We start from the raw sequence: 19872 nt of genomic DNA on the forward strand, positions 1-19872 counted from the left end.
GGCTCGGCCCCGCACCCTGGTAACGCGGATCGCGCAGCACACATCCCGCCGGAGACCCACGGAGACCCTGCCACGGGTACCGGAGCGCCCAGTAGAGCTGGGCTGGGGGGCGGGGCGCCACCGAGAAAGGTCCGCACTCCGCAGAGCACGGCGACGCGTTCGGATTAGGTCATCCTTCCGCGCCCGCTGGCTGGCAGCCGATTGGCCCGTGGGCTCGGGGGGCGTGGCCCTACCGGCTGAGGCGAGTGGCGGCGCGCGGGCGGTTGGTCCAGCGATCCGGCCTCGCGGCGACCAGGCCTTGCTCGGTGCCCTCGGAGACTGGCCGCCGGAGGCATGGCTGGAGCCCCCGCGCCGGGCAGCAGGAGGCGGAGCGGGCTCCCGGCGCCTAGCCCTGGCCCTCCGCCCAGCATCGGGCACCCTCCGAGCAAGCGAGCCCGGGGCTTCCCCGCGGCCGCGGTCCCGGACCCCGAAGACCCGTTCGGCGCGCACGGGGATTTCACTGCCGACGATCTGGAGGAACTCGACACCCTCGCGTCGCAGGCCCTGAGCCAGTGCCCGGCTGCTGCTCGGGACGTGTCCAGTGAGTGCGCCTCGGGGCCTTTCCCCGGAGGGTGGTGCAGACCTCGCCAGACCTCCCAGATGGCTGTGGCTTCGGAACCCCACAGCGACCGCTGCCCTGGTGTCTTGCACCCACACTGCCCTGCTTAAAATATAGGAATGGCTTCATCTAAGCAGTGGTTGTACCTCAAAAGGTTTTTTGATTTGGGGGAGAAATGTATCAAGAATGTCAAAGCCGATTTGAAATACGGAAGATAAGGTTAACGTTTTACTTTCGTTTATGAAGTTTAGGCCACGAAGTTCTTGGTTCTAAGCATAGATCCTTGGAACACGACTACCACCATCAGAACCATCATACCTACACATGGGGACCCATTCTTGTGACAGGTTTGGGAGGCATGAGATCTAATGAATACCACTGCCCCCTTGGGCCATAAGAACATAAGAGGGGGCCCGTCCGAGGCAAGAGATGAAAGAGATTTATTCCTTTATACAACCAGTAAGTTGTACTAGGTGCCCAAAACCTTAGGAACTGTAACATACTTAGCAATTGACAAAAGACAAAGAAAACCTCCTTCCTTCAGTAGCTTACGTTTCTAGCTAAAGAATGTATGAAGTCTTGTGGGGCTCACAGAAAGAGAAAAGTTTTGAGGGCACCTTGCATCTCTACTTGGATATCTCACAGGCATCTTAAATCCCATTCACCTCCTGGAAACCCAGTCATTCTCCAGTATTGCCAGCATGGCACCTGGCAGAGCAGACATTCAGAAAACGTTCATTAATGACTAAAAAGTCTGTACAACAGTGACTAGTACCACTCTCCATCAGGTGGCCCAAGGCAACAGTGGCCTTTCCTTGACCATACGTCTAATTCCTTTCCAAATCCTGTAACTTTACCTTCTTAATCCATCTCTAGAATCCATCCTTTTTGCATCATCTCTACCATCTCCCTGATCTATGTTACAATTATTCCTTCCTTCTGGACAATAATCTGCTAAATTCTCCCCGTTTCCAGTCTTGACTCCCTGTAAATCAGACTTTACACCACAGCCAGAGTGATCTTTTCAGAACTCAAATCTGCTGTGTCTCACACAGATAAAAGTGAACATACCTGCTAAAGCCCTTTAATGACTTCCCACTGCCTCTAGTATAAAGATCAAAGTCCTGGGGTGCCTGGAATCTGCTTGTCCCTCTCCCGCTGCTCCTTTCCCTACTTGTGCTCTATCTCACTCTCTCAAATAAGTAAATAAAATTAAAAAAAAAAAAAAAGATCAAAGTTCTTAACATGGCCTGCAAGGCCAGTGTGGCCTGGCCCATGTTCCCACTCTCTCTGAGTTTGAGCCACACTGACCTTCCTTCATTTCTTGAATTCTCCCTGCTTCTTTACAATACATAAATTGCACATTGCTGTTTCTTGTACACAGATTCTTCCCATCCATTCCCCCCATTCCCGCTCATCTGCTTAACTTCTTGTTCTTCAGCTCTCAGCTCAGTCATCACTTCCTTGGGAAGCCTTCCAGTCATTCCAGTTGGATCAAGTCCCCCTAGGATAGGTTTTCCTATATTTGTTCTCTTGTGCAGCTCTTAACACAGTTGTAAATTTGCATTTTTTTTTGTAAATTTGCATTTGTGTGAATATTTTTGAATATCCTGTAAGCTCCATGAGTGTAAGGACTGGACCCATTATGCTCACTGCTGTACCTTTAGAGACTAGATTGTGCCAGGTGCTCAGTAGGTATAGGTGCTGTTGTAGGTATAGGGTGCTCAGTAAATAATTGTTGAATAATAGATCACCAACTTCTGACCAGTGAGGTTCCCACAACACCTTTTCAGCCTTCAGATGAGACTCTTAAAATTGGAGGGTGGGGTGGGGAAGTGGTAGGATCTGTTATTTTGTAAGGATCATTTATGAGTTGGAATCATGTTCCTGGGTTGGAAAATACCTATATTGCTTATCAGAGCTTTCTCTAATTTGCTTTCAAGAGATTCTTTTCGGCATTGCCTGACAAAAGTGGGAAAATGTTGGATCCTGAAAAGTATATGGGAATTGTTTTTTACAGATGTTCATAAGGTCCCCAGATTAGATGGGATGTCAAAAACTCCTGCAGGGAAAAACAGAGAATTTGTTCCAGTTAAAGATAATTTTGAATTAGAGGTACTTCAGGCACAATACAAAGAACTTAAAGAAAAGGTAAGTGACTTAACTTGTGGTTCTTATAGCTAACTCACTTATGCATGTGTTATAAAGCACTGTACAATAAGATATGTAAAAGTTTTAAAACAAGAGTTCAGATTCAGCCCCACGAAATGGAGGAAGGCTAAGGAAAGAAAGCCAGAAAATTCAGACTGAAAGAAACCAAATCCTGAGATTCCTAACAACTAGGAAAGAAAGGAAACAGTGTACACCAGATCCAAAAAAAGATACAAACTTTATGTCATAGTACTGAGACAAATTTATAGTATATGTCTTATATAGGGGATACAACATCATAATGTTTGCTGTTTTCAGTAGCAGTTTTACAAAAAAGCAGACATCCTTTATATGACCATCTGAAGGTCCTTAGGAAAACCAGGAACATAGTGTGAAATTTTGGATCTGTGAAGTGTGTGACCCAGATTGTTTAATACTTCTAGAACCTACAGAATCTGTATGTGTGAATGACAGTGTGTCCTTAAGCTATCTTGCTGAATGTCAACTGTTCCACGAATGGGCCTAGCAGACCATGGTGACAGATGGTATGGATATATTTGAGGACTCATTGGTCTGTAGAACATGGTTTACATGTGCTTTTTCTGCTATATGTTGAAACAAGTACAAATAAACTTTCCCTTGTAAGCTTTTCACAAGATTGATTTGGGATTTACAGATGAAGGCAATGGAAGAAGAAGTCCTCATTAAAAATGGAGAAATAAAAATCTTACGGGACTCACTGCATCAGACAGAATCCATTCTAGAGGAACAGAGAAGATCACATTTCCTTCTTGAGCAAGAGAAAACTCAAGCACTTGGTGACAAAGAAAAGGAATTTTCCAAAAAGGTGACCCAGAGCTTTTTTATTTTTTTCTTGTTCTAGACACAAGCTTTGCCTGTTCACTGAGTTCTTTTAGAAGCAATGACCAAAGTGTCTATAAATCTTCCAGGAAGATTTCAACAGTTGTTTGTCTTAAATACTTTCTGCTATCAGTTAATTGCATATACTTTTCTTCTAAGTTCTACATGTGGTTTGGAAAAGGACTTAGAAGAAACTGCTTTGCTGTGGTAGTTATGATAGTTGGTCTTGGCAGGAACAAATCAATAGCTTAGACTTTCCGGAAATAGGCGTAAGTAAGAGCTTTTTTGCCAGGTTAGAAACTCAGTTGACCTAGCTTAGGCCAAAAGAAAATGTATTGACTTCCATAACTAAGTCTGGGAAAAAACAGATGTGCGGGGGCCTTGAATGACTCAAGCCTTGCCAGGACTTGTCTTTACTGTCTGCTCTATAGACAGACTCCCTCCTTATGGTAAAGGATATGTTCTCCAGCAGCTCTTGGGTTCATGTTTCATAGCTCCAGAGCAGAATGAATACTTGCCTCCCCCCCATCTCAAGGCTCTCATTGGTCTGACCTGAGTCACACTGTAACCACAGAGATGATAGCTCCCATTTAAATCACACAGAGGTAGGGAAATGATGATTTCTCGGGGGAGGGAGATGCTATTCTGGGAAGAAATTAGTAGGTGTCCATACATACCGCCATTTTTCTTCAGCACTTTCCATGGCTTCAATCTCAAGGACATGGGTCTTATTCTGCCATTCACTCAGCAAATTAGCAAACTTTAAAGAAGCACTAACCTGTGCCCAGCACTAATAGCAGTACTTGTCTCTCCACATACATGGTGGAAGAGCAAGGGAGTTGTAATCAGACAAACCAGAGTTTGAATCCAGTCTTTCTTTCTCACATGAGTGGAGACTTCAGGGTAATGACTTAAGCTCTGTGACTCATTTCTATGATCTGTTACAGGAAATAACCAGAAGGGTTGCTGTAAGACTTAAACAGCCCTGCACTTGCTGGGACGGTGCTGTGACTGGTACTATACTTGGCACAGAGTGTGCCCAGGGAGTAATAGCGGTTACTGTTGGGTGTAGGCCAGAGCAGGTCTGCCCATGCTGCATGGGGTTTTGGTAAAATTTCCAAATACTCTGCCCAGACTTTCAAGAAGACCTGGAATCATACACCACTACGTTCATCAAAAGGTCGACGTGTCACTGTGAGATAAGGCACCTTGCCAGGCTCCAGGCTGGGCGGTTCACATTCATCCTTCCTATTTAATCCCCCCAACCATGAAGACAGGTATTTGTGTTACAGATAAGCTAAAGTTTAGAGAGGCTGAGTAAATGGTATTTAAACCCTCACAAACTACCTCGCAATAGATCGGGTCAAAATGTCTTTCTAGAATACCATGCTGACTTTCAGGAAGAAGGCTAAAGCTCTATAGAAAGGACATTTGTGTCACAGTGGACTTTCATATTTATTTCTCACTGTTTTCGTTTACGAACTTGATGTTTTGAAGTCCAGAGATAATTTTGCATATATGATGGGGCCACCATGAGTATGTTGCCTTTGCCTTCCAGCTTCAGTCATTGCAGTCTGAACTCCAATTTAAAGATGCAGAGATGAATGAATTAAGGACAAAGCTTCAAAGTAGTGAACGAACAAATAAATTGGCTGCTCCCTCCATTCCCCATATCAGGTAATGATGGCGCTGAAGGGAGAGTTGTTTTGCATGGTTTATAGAAAATATGAAAAACAAGGTCAGGCTAGTCTTGAATAAAGGCCATTTAAAATTTGCCATTTGGACATAGATCCTCTTTCCTAAAGGCCTCGAAGGCGGTTTAGATCAGGTGTGAAAGATTTGGCGCATCACAGCATAAAGGCCTCACACCCTAAAAGGGCTTCCTCTCTATAGATAGACTTTACACTCAGGACTGAAAAAGGCTGGAAAGATGCTCTCCGAACTTTTGGGGTGGCTCAGTCTTCATTTTCCCCCCCAGTTTTCATTTTTACGTAATTTGTTTCAAATAACTGATTGTGCCCCAAGTATAAGCATATTTCAACTACTTGGAACATTTTTTTCGCATTTGCTGCCCTGGGACCTTTGTCCACCAGTCCCCACCTTTGCTGCAGATGTGATCAGCTTGTTAATGGTCTTGTCCTGCCCCCTGCCTGCCAGAGAACTCTGGCACACTGTTGATACCAGCCTTGAAATTTGAACAGTATGGGTCAGGGTGTCTTTTTCTGGTATTGAACATTCAGCTACCTTTGCTCATAATGGGCAGGGTGTGAAATTGAACTCTTCTTGCCTTGCCTAGTCCAGGTAAGACAGGAAAGCAGAGGGGGTCCATCCTCACGTCTCTGACAGAAGGGTCTTGGCATTGTCTGATGCGCTCAGAGGGTTAAGACTGCTTCTCTAACACAAAGATCCTGGCACTGAAGAACTGGCTCAGTTTTCAAGTTGGAGGACACAACATGCCTTTTAATAGACCCTCTTTCTACTGAAAATCTTTGAATTCAGCCCCTGGGGACTATTGAATAAGAGGTTGTTCCACATTAAAAAGATACTTTGGTGGAATTGGAAATAGTAATGGAATTAGGGCCAATATTTTTGGGTGATTAGAAGAATACGGAAATGAAAGAGGTTTTCAACAATTTGGATCATGCCTTGAATTTTGCATTGCTATCCTGACAAAGAATGACAAATACAGAATAAAGAAAACCTTTGGTCAGAGCACGTAGACACGAAAAGTTTAACACTTGAATAAGTTAGAAGTTTTATAAACAGGTATTTTAAATGGTTTTAGCAGAATCATTACTTTGCTTTCATAGTTAACTTTTTCCAGTCCTAGGAAAAGCCCTTCTGTGGCTATAAAGCCAGAAGCATGTTCTCTACAATCTGGAAAACCATCTTTCCCTACAAAGGAGTCTTTTAGTGCTAACATGTCCCTTCCTCACCCCTTCCAGACAGAGCCAGGATACAAGTCCCTGGTGGGCAGAGAGGGTGAGTTGGTCTTGTCTCTCATCCATTGCTGTGTAACCAATTATTCAAACTTGTGGCTTAAAACAACAATGAGTATTTCTCCTGGTTCTGTGGGACAACAGTACTGACAGAGCACAGTGGGGATGGTTTGTCTGTGGGGACTAGAATCACTGAAGGCTTGTCTGGGGCTGGAGGATCTATTTCAGAGTGGCTCATTCACATGACTGGCAACGAGTTCTTTGCCAAATGTGGTCCTCTCTACTTGGGTGACCTCATAACCTGGTGGATGGCTTCCTCTAGAGCTAACAAACCAGAGACAGCTAGGTGGAAGCTAGCCCTTTTATGGGCTAGCCTCAGAAGTCCCATAGCATCACTTCTGCCACATTCTGTTTGTTAGAAGCCATGTTCAAGGGGAAGGAAACTAGGCCTCACCTTTTGAAGAGAAGTGTGTCTAGAATTTGCAGGCATATTTTAAAACTTGCCCGGTTAACATCCATTGACATGCCAGAAACACAGCCAGTATACAGGAACTTGTGTTCCTTTCAGCCTTGAGTTTGTGCCACTAGGTCTAGACTGAGGGGATGCTACTGCTTTCTAGAGGGACACAGTCTAGCATTGGTAGGTTTTCACTCTGAGAATATGCCGTGTCAGTTTATCTTATAATTCTGATACATCGCCTCTCTCCTAGCACCTGGCACCTTGCAAGCCATTGGCCATCACGCCACCTCTGAGAACCTCAACCACACATATTTTTGGTATCTGGCAACTACAGGAACAGTATAGGATAGTGTTAGGAGCAGGCATTGCAGCCTACCTGCCTGGCAGGAGTCCCAGTCACACTACTTACTGGCTTTTGTGATGTGGGCAAGCAAGTCCCTTAACCCCTGTGCCTCTGTTTTCCTGTGTGTAAAATAGAGCTTATGATAACACTTCCTCTTAGGGTTGCTCTGAGGAACAAATGAGCCAACATGGGTAAAACTCTTAGAAGAGTCTGTCTGGCACATAATCAGCACTGTAATAAGCGTTAGTGACTACAGTTTTCATGTTATTTTGCCCCATTTTAAAGTGGGGCAGACAACTTTCCTTTCCTTGTATGAGTTCCTGTTTTCCATGAGGAAGGCAAAAATGTGAGGATTCTTGAGTTGCTCTGGCTCTTGTTTTAATCCAAGGTTGAAGAGATGGAACAGTCTCTGTTTTAAACTCATTATGGGGCACCCGGCTGGCCCAGTCCATACAGCATGCAACACTTGATCTCAGAATCATGAGTTCGAGCCCCACATGGAGGGTAGAGTTTACTTAAAAAAACAAAACAAAAAAACCTCATTACATTCAAGGGGCACCTGGGTCGCTCAGTCGTTAAGCATCTGCCTTCGGCTCAGGTCATGATCCCAGGGTGCTAGGATTGAGCCCCGCATCGGGCTCTCTGCTCAGTGGGAAGCCCGCTTCTCCCTCTCCCACTCCCCCTGCTTGTGTTCCCTCTCTCGCTGTGTCTCTCTCTGTCAAATAAATTAAAAAATCTTTAAAACAAAAACAAAAAAAAACTCATTACATTCAAGAGTTTCTGATATGCCTGTGCTTTTGTGCTCAAGTTTTGATTCACATTTTATCTAGTTGTAGAGAACAAGAGCCATAGTCTGGGAGGTGACCCCATAAAGCAAGAAGAATCCCACAAAAGTCCTATTGACAGCTGGATGCAGAGATCAAACACTCAAGGTACCAGAATACCCGCCCCTCGTGCAGGAGGCCTGCACAGCTCCGTTGTCCTCTGCAGTGCTCCATTAGAATTGTCTCTGAGAACCAGCACTCCAGGCAGTCCTTCAGAGGGTCCGGGGGAGTGGTAGTCTGTGACTTAAGCAGAAGACTGTAAAATAGAAGGGGCCAAAGCAGGTATGTCCCAGAATCCTCAGCACCCAAAGGGACCTCAGTGGGGCTTAAGGGCAGCTTAGAGGAGAGTTAGCATCCAAGGAACCCTCACTTTTCCTGCTGAAGCCTTAGAAAAGGCCTCCCTTTTCAGAACCTTCTAGAATCACGTTGTCTTCTGCAGGTTCCATTTTGATAAACCTTCTCCTGAAGCAGCCTTTGATCCCAGGGTCATCCCTTGGTCTGTGCCACCTCCTGAGCAGTTGTTCGGAGGCTCCTACCAGCACCCTGCTGCAGCCACCGGGGTTTGGCAGGTAAGCCTCAGACTCCTAAAAAGCTCGTTTAGGAAGGAGTTCCCAGGAAGCAAGTCCCTTTCTGGTCCTGACCAGCCTGGGAGGTCTATGTGCCGGGGCTGGGGGTGGGGTGCAGTTTGGGAAACTAGAGAATTTGGCCAGCAGGTTGATTGGGGCCCTTGACATTATCTCCATCTCACAATTGTGTGTTTTCTTTTGTATTTGCTGCTAGTACCTTGACTGGGATTTCAAGCCTGAGGACCACAGGTTCTTGCGATGGGTCATTTCCCCTCTCGGCTCTGAGAGAGGCACAGAACCTGGCACTCACTGGACTGAATCTGGTTGCCCGGGATGAAGGCTCGTGTGATGGAGACACAGCAGAGGGAGGCAGAAGGGCCTTCCCACTCTGCCAGCTTCCTGGAGCTGTGCATCTCCTCCCCCTGGTACAGTTCTTTATCAGCTTACACTGCCAGGCTCTGCAAGATTTGGCAGCAGCCAAGAGAAGTGGAGCACCTGGGGACTCACCGACAAGTTCCTCTTGTGTGAGCTCTGGGGGAGAGGCCAGCCTGGAGGACTCACTTTGCAGCCTGGAAAGCTTCTCTGTAGCATCCCTTAGTGTTCTTCAGCACTTGGTGTGCCACAGCGGAGCAGTCGTCCACCTGTTACTGTCAGATGCAGGAGCGGATTCTGCTGCTAGGGAAGGAAACCAGAGCCTGGTTCACAGACAAGATCATGGGGATGTGTCCTCAGCCCCAAGGGGGCTTGCCAGTGACCAAGGCCAGCATCCGCTACTGAAGATGCTTCTTCATCTGTTGACTTTCTCTTCTTCAGCAACAGGTCACCTTCAAGCCAGTGTCCTGAGCCAGTGTCTTAAGATTTTGGTGAAATTAGCTGAAAATGCTTCCTTTGATTTCCTGCCCAGGTATAATAACACAGCATGGAAGTCATGATTCTTTGCAGGTCTTACCTGACCTCTTGAGGTCTATCCTGTGGCCCTTATACTTTGTCCGCTTCTTTACTTATCTGTGCTTCTCAGTGCTAAGCCTTGGTTTTATGTTCTGAGGCTTCGTTCAGGGAGTTCTGAAGTGATGGAAAGTGGGGCCAGGTGTTAGGAGAACCAAGAAAGTGATTTATTTGGTTTAATTCTGCTCTGTACAGCAGGTAAGCAAAAGACACGTAGGGAGAGGGGGACATGTAAAAGTACCCCTCTCCCTACCCACAAGGTTGTGTGGATTGAGCAAATGGCAGTTGTCTTGGGACTTAGTTCTTTAGTTCCCTGTGCCTGTGAGACCTGGGGGAGAGTGTGCCCAGAGCCCCTCACCCACGCACGCTCCAAGGGGGCACCTGCTCCTATCTGGTGTTTTCAAGACACGTGTTGAAAGAAGGCTTGTAAGCCGCTATGGAAAAGCATCCTTATCCCCAGGACAGACAAAGGCTGAACCAAGAGCCTTGAACCTGGGCCATGGATCAGGTGAAGACCATGAGTCACACCACATTTAAGTTTGGTGGCGTTCCCTAGGGAAGCAGAGGGTGTAGGGTAGGTCTGCAGTCCATAAGCTGACCTTGCTGGGAATCATCATCTGACCTTGCCCATCATCATCATGCTCTCTGGCATGAGCCCTAGGTTACCTGGTCCTCTTAATGTTTGTGGGAAGTGGTTGTATAGTGAACCTAGCTTGTGAACACTGTAGTCATAAATTCCTAACTTGGGATCCCGAGCCTCAAGACTGGGAGGAACTGTAAACACCATCCAGCCCATCCCCTCATCCAATAATCCTGTCTCCCCCTCAGCACACCACCAAGAAGCCAGTTCCTATTTGGAGTAACTCCACTGGCTGCACTTACCTTAAGCTTTTAGTCTCTGAGCTTAGCATACTTGTTTCCTAAAAACACTTCTGGATCCTGGTTTCCATTTGAGGATAGTCTAGCTGGTCTGGTCCATCCTAACGGTAGTCCTCAGAGTGGGACACAGTACTCACCATACTGTAGTGTAGTGTGGGCAGCATGATAGGTTCAGAACCATCACCCATGTGTCTAGCACAGACCTAGCTCATAGTGGCTGGCTGCTTGTTTCATCGGTGTTGAATGAATTCCAGGAACCACTTTTTACCAGTCCTCTTGGTAGATACACCATCATTCCATTCCTGTTGAGCTTGTCTGCAAGGACATGATAAAACAGCTGTTTAGGGGATGCTTACTATAGGCCAGACAGATGCCTTCTGTTCACTAGCTCATGTGACACCCTCAGAGCCCTGCATCCTCACACCCAGCATGGAGCCTGGCTCGCTGGAAGCACTCAGTATTTGCTGTATGAATACGAATGGAGACAGGATGCTGGGCCAGTTTCAGGCCAGTCTCCTTGACTTGCCCTTAATCGTGGTCCGACACCACCTCCCACTTGGTGCTTCTCTTCAGAATTCCTACCTCCTTGCAGGCTGAACCCCACTACCACACAGCTTCCTGTTCACCTTAGAGTGAAAGCGAAGGACACGTGCCACCAGGGCCCTGACTGTGCAGTGGAACACAAGCAGCCATGCAGACAGCGGTCTCATAAAGGGCACCTTTGCCCACCAAGGCCTGAGGGCAAGGTCTCCCCTCGGACACATGTCTTCCTACCATACCCATAGCTGTAGGTCATCCCTGGTTACTGGGCCATTCCCGGGTACTGAGATGGTCGTGACTTTTGAGCAAAGAGGTCTCATCCCCTGCTTCAAACAGAACAGCAGGACTATTTTCTCTTGTATGCTTGGGGCTCTGAAAAAAATTTTTAAAAGAAGGCTGATGCTATCCAAAAGTAATTTGGAAACCACTGTGTCATATATAAAGATGGATTTTTCTTGCAGATAGTTTCAGGGACTTTACACGAACACTAGAGACCACTTCTAACCTAATGATGAAATTGAGTAACAACCAGGTTAAATCCCAGTTTCCCATAAAGTTCTACCCTCCCTGGCAACTGAAAACATGCCGCTTATCCACCGTACAGGATCTGCTCAAAAATAATTTCACCCCAAACAGTGAGAACTTGCTTCCTAATGGCATACTGAGGAATATTCTTAACCCTCAATGGTGTGTGCTGAGATGCTGCAGATGCATGAAGGGGGACATGTAAAAGTACCCCTCTCCCTACCCACAAGGTTGTGTGGATTGAGCGAATGGCAGTTGTCTTGGGACTTAGTTCTTTAGTTCCCTGTGCCTGTGAGGCCTGGGGGAGAGTGTGCCCAGAGCCCCTCACCCATGCACGCTCCAAGGGGGCACCTGCTCCTATCTGGTGTTTTCAAAAATGGTCTGCTCAGCAAGTGGTATAAAATCCAACCCTAGCCAAGTCTGCATTTGTCACTTCTGGAGCCTGGCCAGTCCTTGGGTAGTGGGCTCATAACATTCTCACACCCAAGTTAAGATCTGCCTCCCTATTTGGGAGCAGTGTGGAAGCCAGGCACCCCAGGTCCAGGGAGGCAGCCCCCATTTACAGGTGGCGCTGTGCCTGGTAAGGGCCTGTCCTCTCTAAGCCACAGCAACATTGCGGTGGAGGCTTGTACCCACTTGTTCACAGGAAGCAGATGTCCTGGCAAGCAGGTGGTGGTCGGCCAGCATTTGAACCTAGGTCTGAACCACAGCTCCTCCTTGTACTGCCTGTTCAAAACGGCCTGTTCCCTCTGGTGAAAAGCGAGGTGAGTTGGATTGGGTTACCAGCATCCTGTCTCTCTGGGCCCTTGTACTGTAGGTTCCAGTGTGTGTTCCGGGTGCTGCCACAGTGCCTGAGCCCCGAGAGTCCCCTGCCCAGCGTCCTGCTGACTGTCAAGCTCCTCTCCCTCCTGGCGGACCATGAGAAACTGGTGCCTCAGCTCTGCTCCCGCTCAGGTAAAGCACGGAAGGGAGTGGGTAGCTGGGCTGCCACTGCAGGCTGGAAGCAAGGGTGGTGGCAGGGACAGGTCAGAGGCCTCCTGAGGGCTTCTGCAGCTTGTGCCCTGGGCTCTGGGTAAGAAGGAGAACCCTGAGTGAGAGGTGGGGCATCCTTTTCAGAAGGCTGTCTCCTCCTGCTGCTGTACACGTACATCACATCAAGGCCTGACAAAGTGGCCTCGGACACACAGTGGCTTCAGCTAGAACAAGAGGTAAAACTCCAGAGACCCTTCTGTGAACTGCTCACCACCCCACCCCACCTCAGGGCCACTGTTCCTCCTCCTGGGGAGAACGGAGCTTTCATTCACTTTGGTAACAAGAGTTTACCTAGCTAACGAGGGGATCTCAGTCCGGAGGCTCCACACTACACAGTAGCAATACAGGTGGACCCCAGGGTGTCCTGGAACTTGGCAGAGTGGCCTGGTAACTGGTCCCACCCTGGCTTTGGGGCCTGGAGGCAGGTGGGTCGCTGGTGAGACACAGGGGTTGGCCCTGAGTCTAGCCTGGGAAGGCCCCAAGACCATTCCTTGGACCCCATTGTATAGACAGGCAGTTGCTAAGGCAACCGGAGCACTTGTAGGAGAAGCCTTAGCAAGCCCTCACTGTGATCAGGGTCTCATTCTGCCACAGATGGACCAGTCTGTTCTTGTTCTAGGCCGTGTGGCTCCTGGCTAAGCTGGGTGTGCAGAGCCCCTGCTCCCCAGTCACGGGCTCTAACTGCCAGTGCAACGTGGAGGTGAGCGCACGGGGGCCAGCGGCGTGGCGGCTTTGTTGGGGGCTGAGGTGACCCTATGCAGGGACCCCCCCGCTCCTTCTAACCCTCGTGCCCCCTCCCCCCGAGCCCTCCTCACCTGTGGTGCCTGGGAAGGGTACTGTCCAGCAGAGCAGGTTGGGAGGGTACAGGAGCCCTGAGACCCGGCCTCAGTGTTGGCCCTCCTGCAGGGGGTCAGAGCACTCACGGTGATGCTGCACAGACAGTGGCTGACAGTGCGGAGGGCCGGGGGGCCCCCAAGGACGGACCGGCAGAAGCGGACGGTGCGTTGTCTGCGGGACACGGTGCTGCTGCTGCACGGCCTGTCCCAGAAGGACAAGCTCTTCACTGTGCACTGCGTGGAGGTCCTGCATCAGTATGACCAGGTGATGCCAGGGGTCAGCATGCTGATTCGAGGGCTTCCTGACGTGGCAGACTGTGAAGGTGAGCCAGCAGGAGGACTCCTCCCTGTCCAACCCACACGCAGGGTTTCCCTGAAGTTCACGGACAGGTCAGACTTCCTGGCCTTAAGTCAGTAGTCTTCCCTCCACGCAGCCTTTGCCGGCACTGGGGTCCTACTTGCCTTACTGCTCTGGCTCTTCTCTGAGCGTAGCAGGCTGCCTTTTGCTTGTATCTGTTGAGTTGGCCTGGCAGAGCCACGGTTGTTCCAGAAACATCCCTGTCTGAACTGCCTTTGTGTCACTTTGCTTGCAGTAGCTGAGGGAGCAAGGCCTGGGCGTGGAAGGGACTGGTTAGTTCCTACGGGCGTGGGGGAGGAGCGGTGGGCCTTCCCTCCACCCTTGTGCCCAGCACCTCCAGGCCTTCACCGTAGAACCCTCTTCTCTTCGCTCAGAGGCAGCCCTGGATGACCTCTGTGCCACTGAAACCGATGTGGATGACCCTGAGATGGACTGCAGCTGAGGCCAGGGAGCATCGAGCCACACGGTGGCACCAGAACCACTATCTTCCCCATCAACTGATTAAAAGCAGCGAAGGGCTGTTTGAGAACACGCCAGCCTTGTGGTGTTTCCTGAGTCTGATATGTGTCGGGCTGAGTAGGGGGGGGACGGAGCAGGAGCCAGACCCTAGGAAGCCTGGGAGCCTTCCCATCCCTAGCCAGAGTTGAGACCCTGTCCCCATGGTAACAAATCTGCCCTGAGGAAGGAGCCCAGCCCTGCCCTGCCCTGCCTGTGGAATTGTCCTGAGTCATCGCTTTGGGCTGAGGCCATGGGAAGAAACCACTGTGTGGCAAAGCAGGAGGCAGGCGGCAGCCGGAGCCTACAGCAGGGAGACCTGAGAAAGTGGGGCCCAGGAGAGGGTGCACGGTGGCTGCTGGCTGCAGCCGGGCTTCCTGGCAGGCTGGAGTCCTGCTGTTGGCCTTCCCCAAAGGGCTGGGCACCACGGCCCTTGTCCTGCTGGCTGGCTCTCATGGTGTGAGCGCTCTGATGCGCTGTGCCAGCCAGCAGGCCCATGGCTATAGGTTGGAGGCCTCTGGGGAGTCAGGAGGGAGCAGTGCTGTGGGAGGGACAGACCCGGCCCGCTGATGAGCAGGGCGGGCCTCGCTCAGGACAGCCCACAGGCAGGCTCACACTCAGTTTCACTTCCCGCCACTGCTGCCGGCAGCAAGAACCAGCCAGACTGCACCCTGAATCGCTGCTGCCTGCTACTCGGTAAGTGAGGACCCCCACGGGGATGGGACAGGGTGGGAAGGCCTCACCCCCCCCAACCCAGTCCCAGGCTAGGTGGGCGCTAGGGGAGGAGCCAAGGTTTCCCCCAAAACAGACAGTTGAGGGTGCTTCCCCCTAAGGAAGCCATGCCACCCTCTCTGGCTTCCTGCCCTGGAATCGGGTCCTGGAGCTCACTGACAGTGCCGGCCTCAGCTCTTCCCACTGGGGCACTCATACACCCACTCCCCACCCCTGCTTCTCCCCAGGCTCGGCAGCAGGTACCCAGCATGGGCTCGCAGGCCCTAGCCCCGGGGCCCGTGCAGACCCTCATCTTCTTGGACCTGGAGGCCACTGGCCTGCCTTCCTCCCAGCCCAAGGTCACGGAGCTGTGCCTGCTGGCTGTCCACAGATGTGCCCTGGAGAGCTCCCCCAATGTTCAGGGGCAGCCTCCCACAGTGCCCCCGCCGCCCCGGGTGGCAGACAAGCTCTCTCTGTGCGTGGCTCCAGGGAAGGCCTGCAGCCCAGAAGCCAGTAAGATCACAGGCCTGAGCACAGCTGTACTGGCAGCTCATGGGCGTCAGCGCTTCGATGCCAACCTGGCCAGCCTGCTCCGAGCCTTCCTGCAGCGCCAGCCACAGCCCTGGTGCCTCGTGGCACACAATGGTGACCGCTACGACTTCCCCTTGCTCCAGGCGGAGCTGGCTGTCCTAGGCCTTGCCAGTGTTCTAGACGGTGCCTTCTGTGTGGATAGCATTGCCGCCCTGAAGGCCCTGGAGCACGCTGGCAGCCCCTCGGAGCATGGCCCACGGAAAAGCTACAGCCTGGGCAGCATCTACACACGCCTGTACGGGCAGGCCCCACCGGACTCCCACATGGCCGAGAGTGATGTCCTCACCCTGCTCAGCATCTGTCAGTGGAGGCCGCGGGCCCTGCTCCAGTGGGTGGATGCTCATGCCAGGCCTTTCAGCACTGTCAAGCCCATGTACGGGGTCACAGCCTCTGCTGGAACCAACCCAAGACCATCTGCCACCACAGCCACTAAAGCCCTGGCTAGAGCCAGGGACACTAGTCCCAACCTGGGCAGGGGCAGGAAGCCCAAGGCTGTTCCTCCAATGGAGGGCCCTGGAGCCTCACCCAAGGCAGGACTGCTAGCCCCACTGGGTCTTCTGGCCTTCCTGACCTTGGCAGTAGCCACACTGTATGGGCTCTCCCTGGCCACACCTGGACAGTAGGCCAAGAAGGAAAGTCTGACTAATAAAGACCCCCCCCCAGCACTGAGTGGCCACTCACCTCTACCCTCCTTGGCAGCCTTAGAGGAGCCTCCTGCACCTCTGCCCACACTCGGGGACCTGGGGAGGGGGACACAGAGGGTGGCACAGTCTTTGTCCTCCACCCCCCCTAGCAGGATGGCCAGACACCTGAGCCCAGCAAAGACGGGGGAAACATGGAAATCCAAGAGATGGATGAAGATGGTCATGGCCTAATGCCCAGTCCCAGCACCCAAGGCTCTGAAGAAAGAAGGCGGCAGCCCCAAATGTTTGCATTTATTATAAACAAAAGTGCAGACCCTAGACACTCAGAAACACATCAACAGGTACAAAGCTAAGACAGATCTGGTGAGATATTAACAAGAGGAACAAGGAACACCGAGGTGAATACCTCGGTCTGGGCCAGAGCCGCCACCGAGGGCCCCCTTCCACCTTTGGTCCAGACGGCCCCTTGGCCCAGGTGTCCTGGGTGCCAGGACATCCTGTGGACTGGGGTATAGGAGCTGGCTATTCTATGAAGCTGGTGTGGGGAGAAGTAGGGCCTATCAGAGGTCTGACGGTCCCTCTCCACAGTGGGCCAGTTTCCCTCCAGGACCCAAGGGATTCAGCCTCACAAAAATGATCACATACATTTTAAAACAGGAAACAAACTGTTTTTGCCTAAAAGGAAAGGAAAACAAAAACACTGCAGGGAGGACACCTGAGTGTGCAGGTGGACAGAGGCCACCCTGCCTACCTGTGGTGGGGGTCGTGGCCAGCCAGGGCAGCCAGAGCCGTGGGTGGACGTGGCCCTCCAGGTGGTGCCAGGGAGGATGCGGGGACAGTCCAGGCAGACCGTGCTCGGGTGGGTGGGCCTCTGCCTCAAGTGTTTTGGTCTCGGGAGGCTGACCGCCCTCTGCTGGGCATGGCACAGGCTCTGGGGACTATGGGACGTCTGCTAAAGGATTAAAACCCAACTTAGCCAGGCCCCGAGCCTCACCCCCATGCCATGATGGCTCTGGTTCCTTGAAGAGTACCCCACACCTTGGGGACAGGCCGTGGCCTTGAGCAGTGGCTAGCCACTCTGCCAAAACCAGAACACATGGGCACATTGCCTCCAAAAAGCCCCACTGTCCTAGCATGACAAGCCCCCACCGGCCTGGTCTCCCTGGGGCAGTATGGGAAAGAACTCCCAACCCAGTCTTTGAATTTTGAGATTTCAAAAGAGCACAATTTCAAGTGAGGAAGAGAACGAAGAAGGGTCCCAGCAACTCTAGCAATGACTGCTCCCCAGCACGTTGGCATCACAAGAGGCCTCGTGTACAAACCGGACACAAACACCACGCACGGGGAGAAAAAGACCGTGCCTACATACCCATCTCTCTCTCTCTCTCTCTCTCTCTCTCTCTCTCTCTCACACACACACACACACACACACACACACACCCCGTGCCTACATACCCATCTCTCTCTCTCTCTCTCTCTCTCACACACACACACACACACACACACCAAGTGGCAGCCAGAGAAGCAGGGACAGGCTCAGGGGGCTGCCTTCGGGGGGTCCATGTAGGCCGGGTTGTAAGGAGGCTGGCTGGCAGGATAGGGCATGGCCGCACCTCCTGAAAACAAGAGAGGACACCGGTTGGTTGTGAACACGGAGGGCTGCAGTGTGAGGGGACAGTGGCAGGTGATTTGTTGGGGGGGGTTAGGCAGGGTTAGCATTGGCAGCGATACTCACCAGCCAACGTCTCGTGGTAGGCCGGGGGGCCCATCGGCTGGGCAGGGTAAGGTGGGGGGTACTGTGTCGGGTAGGGTGCTACTGGCATCCCTGGCTGTGGGGGCATGGGGTGGTAGCCCTGGTATGTCGGTCCGGGGTAGCTGGGTGGCACACTTGGAGGCTGAGGGTAAGGGGTGTGCACCACCGTGGTGGCCGTGGTGGTGGTGACCACCGCTGCAAAGAGAATCCCAGTCAGGACCACAGCCACCCCTCACTCCAGCTTAGCCGAGTCAGGGCCCTGGTCAGCCCCACCCTCCACCCCCAGCACCTGGGCTCTGCACCTACACACCCAGGGTCACGGGGGGCAGGGAGGGGGCGGGCATGCTTACGACGTGGTGGCCGGCGACACATCTTGTAGAGATAGCAGCAGGAACAGGTGAAGCAGATAATGACAGTGACAACAGAGAGCACGAAGATGGTCAAGCCGATGGCTACAGTTGCCCCAAACCTGCCAAAGAGCCGGTGGTGACCCAGGGCCTCGCGCCCCGGCCCAGGACCAGCAGTCCACACCCCACCCTTCCCAGGGGCACCCCTCTTGCCAGAGGAGACTCTGAGCAACACAGAGCAACTTCCGGGGGGGTAGCTTGACTCTCCTTCAGACTGTTTCCTTGGTGTAAAACGGGGTTATTTCGCAAGTCTGTGTAAAGCACCTCACCCAGGGTCTACGCCCTTGGAGTGTCTCCCCACCATACACCCCTGTCCACCCCACCCACTCAGCAGCCCGTCCTCGGGCACGTGGCTCAGGCCCGTCCCTGTGGGCAAGACCGACCCGCTCACGGCCTCTGGAGCCCACACTTCAGTGTAGGAGGCAGTTGTTGAGGTAAAATGGCAGCACAAGGGACAAAGGTGGGGAGAAGTTCCAGGAAAGCAGAGGCCAGCGTGGCCAGAACAGTGAGGAGAGGCATGCAGGGAACACAGCCTCAGCACTAGCCCCAGAGAGGGGCTGCAGGCCCCCCAGGAGTGACGGCAAGCCTGCTGGGTGCCCAGCACTGTGCCAGGCGTTCGCATACATCCTTGGGCTCCCACGCTCTGACCAGCAGGGCAAGTGGGTAAACAAAGAGCCAGGTGGATGATATGGGGGTACTGGAGCTAACCTTGCCTTCTGGAAGAGGAGGCCTGCCTGCCTGATTCCAGCCCCTCAGCAAGTACCACAAAAGAGTGGAGGGGCTTTAAAGAAAGGACAGGCCCTGGGCAGGAAGTTCATTAAAATTGACTTTCAAGGGCAGACAGAGTCCCTTGCTCTCCTCTGTTGCCAGGGACTAAACTCTATTCTAAGAAAAGGCACATGCTTGGTGACTGCACCTAGTGCATTCAAATGTGGAAGGAGAGGCACCTGGCTGGCTCAGTTGGTAGAGCTTACGACTCTTTATCTCTGGGTCGTGAGTTCAAGCCTCACCCACGTTGGGTGTGGAGCCTCCTTAAAAAAATAAAATAAAATAAAATAAAATAAATAAAACGGGGAGGGAGCTTGGTGAGCTACAGGGCCTCCGCCTCTACTGAGGGCCCAGGGGAAGGCGGTGGGCCCGGCCCCACCCCACCCCACCCCGCCCTGGGTGGAGGGGCTTCCCCTCACACAGCCCAGCAACAGGCTAGGACAGACCTTTCACACCGTGGACTCCAAAATACACAACCACACTCACAAACCAGAAGCCACTGGCCACTGTGCGGCCCTCACCTGCCCCGGACTCACAAGCTCCTTCCAGACCTGCTGCTGCCCCAAGGAATGGAGAGAAACACACACACACACACACACACACACACACACACACACAGTACTGGGCCCAAGCTCACCCCATGTTA

At 51.8% G+C, this 19872-nt stretch overlaps 3 protein-coding genes across 9 annotated transcripts in view; 2 read left to right on the top strand and 1 right to left on the bottom strand.

The window, feature by feature from the left end:
• The first annotated feature begins 228 nt into the window (after window positions 1–228).
• Window positions 229–14388, top strand: ATRIP (ATR interacting protein). Of its 4 annotated transcripts, XM_025884790.2 has the most exons (14): window positions 229–580; window positions 2619–2749; window positions 3426–3596; window positions 5169–5287; window positions 6435–6592; window positions 8183–8284; window positions 8616–8745; window positions 8957–9646; window positions 12449–12585; window positions 12748–12839; window positions 13283–13363; window positions 13570–13822; window positions 14093–14129; window positions 14232–14388. In XM_025884790.2, coding segments are annotated over exons 1-14 (2349 nt in total). In that variant the 5' UTR covers window positions 229–333; the 3' UTR covers window positions 14233–14388. The 4 variants fall into 4 exon arrangements, with proteins under 4 accessions (XP_025740575.1, XP_025740573.1, XP_073757265.1 ...); XM_025884788.2 differs by lacking the exon at window positions 14093–14129; XM_073901164.1 differs by lacking the exon at window positions 14232–14388 and having other exon boundaries at window positions 12751–12839; window positions 13570–14122.
• Window positions 14389–14521: 133 nt separating this feature from the next.
• On the top strand, window positions 14522–16315 carry TREX1 (three prime repair exonuclease 1). The gene is made up of 2 exons (XM_025884799.2): window positions 14522–15048; window positions 15312–16315. Exon 2 carries the CDS (start codon window positions 15333–15335, stop codon window positions 16275–16277), a length of 945 nt encoding a protein of 314 aa, XP_025740584.2. The 5' UTR covers window positions 14522–15048; window positions 15312–15332; the 3' UTR covers window positions 16278–16315.
• Window positions 16316–16574: 259 nt separating this feature from the next.
• SHISA5 (shisa family member 5) overlaps window positions 16575–19872 on the bottom strand; it is a 23936-nt gene continuing 20638 nt past the window's right edge. For all 4 annotated transcript variants that reach the window (XM_073901174.1, XM_073901171.1, XM_073901172.1 and 1 more), the window contains 4 exons: window positions 18402–18520; window positions 18034–18246; window positions 17746–17914; window positions 16575–17659 (listed from right to left, as the gene is read on the bottom strand). In XM_073901174.1, the coding sequence (XP_073757275.1) occupies window positions 17835–17914; window positions 18034–18246; window positions 18402–18520 (412 nt within the window). In that variant the 3' untranslated portion in view covers window positions 16575–17659; window positions 17746–17834. The remainder of the gene's footprint in view (window positions 17660–17745; window positions 17915–18033; window positions 18247–18401; window positions 18521–19872) is intronic.

The sequence above is a fragment of the Callorhinus ursinus genome, unplaced genomic scaffold (assembly GCF_003265705.2).
Source record: "Callorhinus ursinus isolate GAN/ISIS: 27379988/994484 unplaced genomic scaffold, GSC_fseal_2.0 scaffold15, whole genome shotgun sequence".
Taxonomy (NCBI): Eukaryota; Metazoa; Chordata; class Mammalia; order Carnivora; family Otariidae; genus Callorhinus; species Callorhinus ursinus.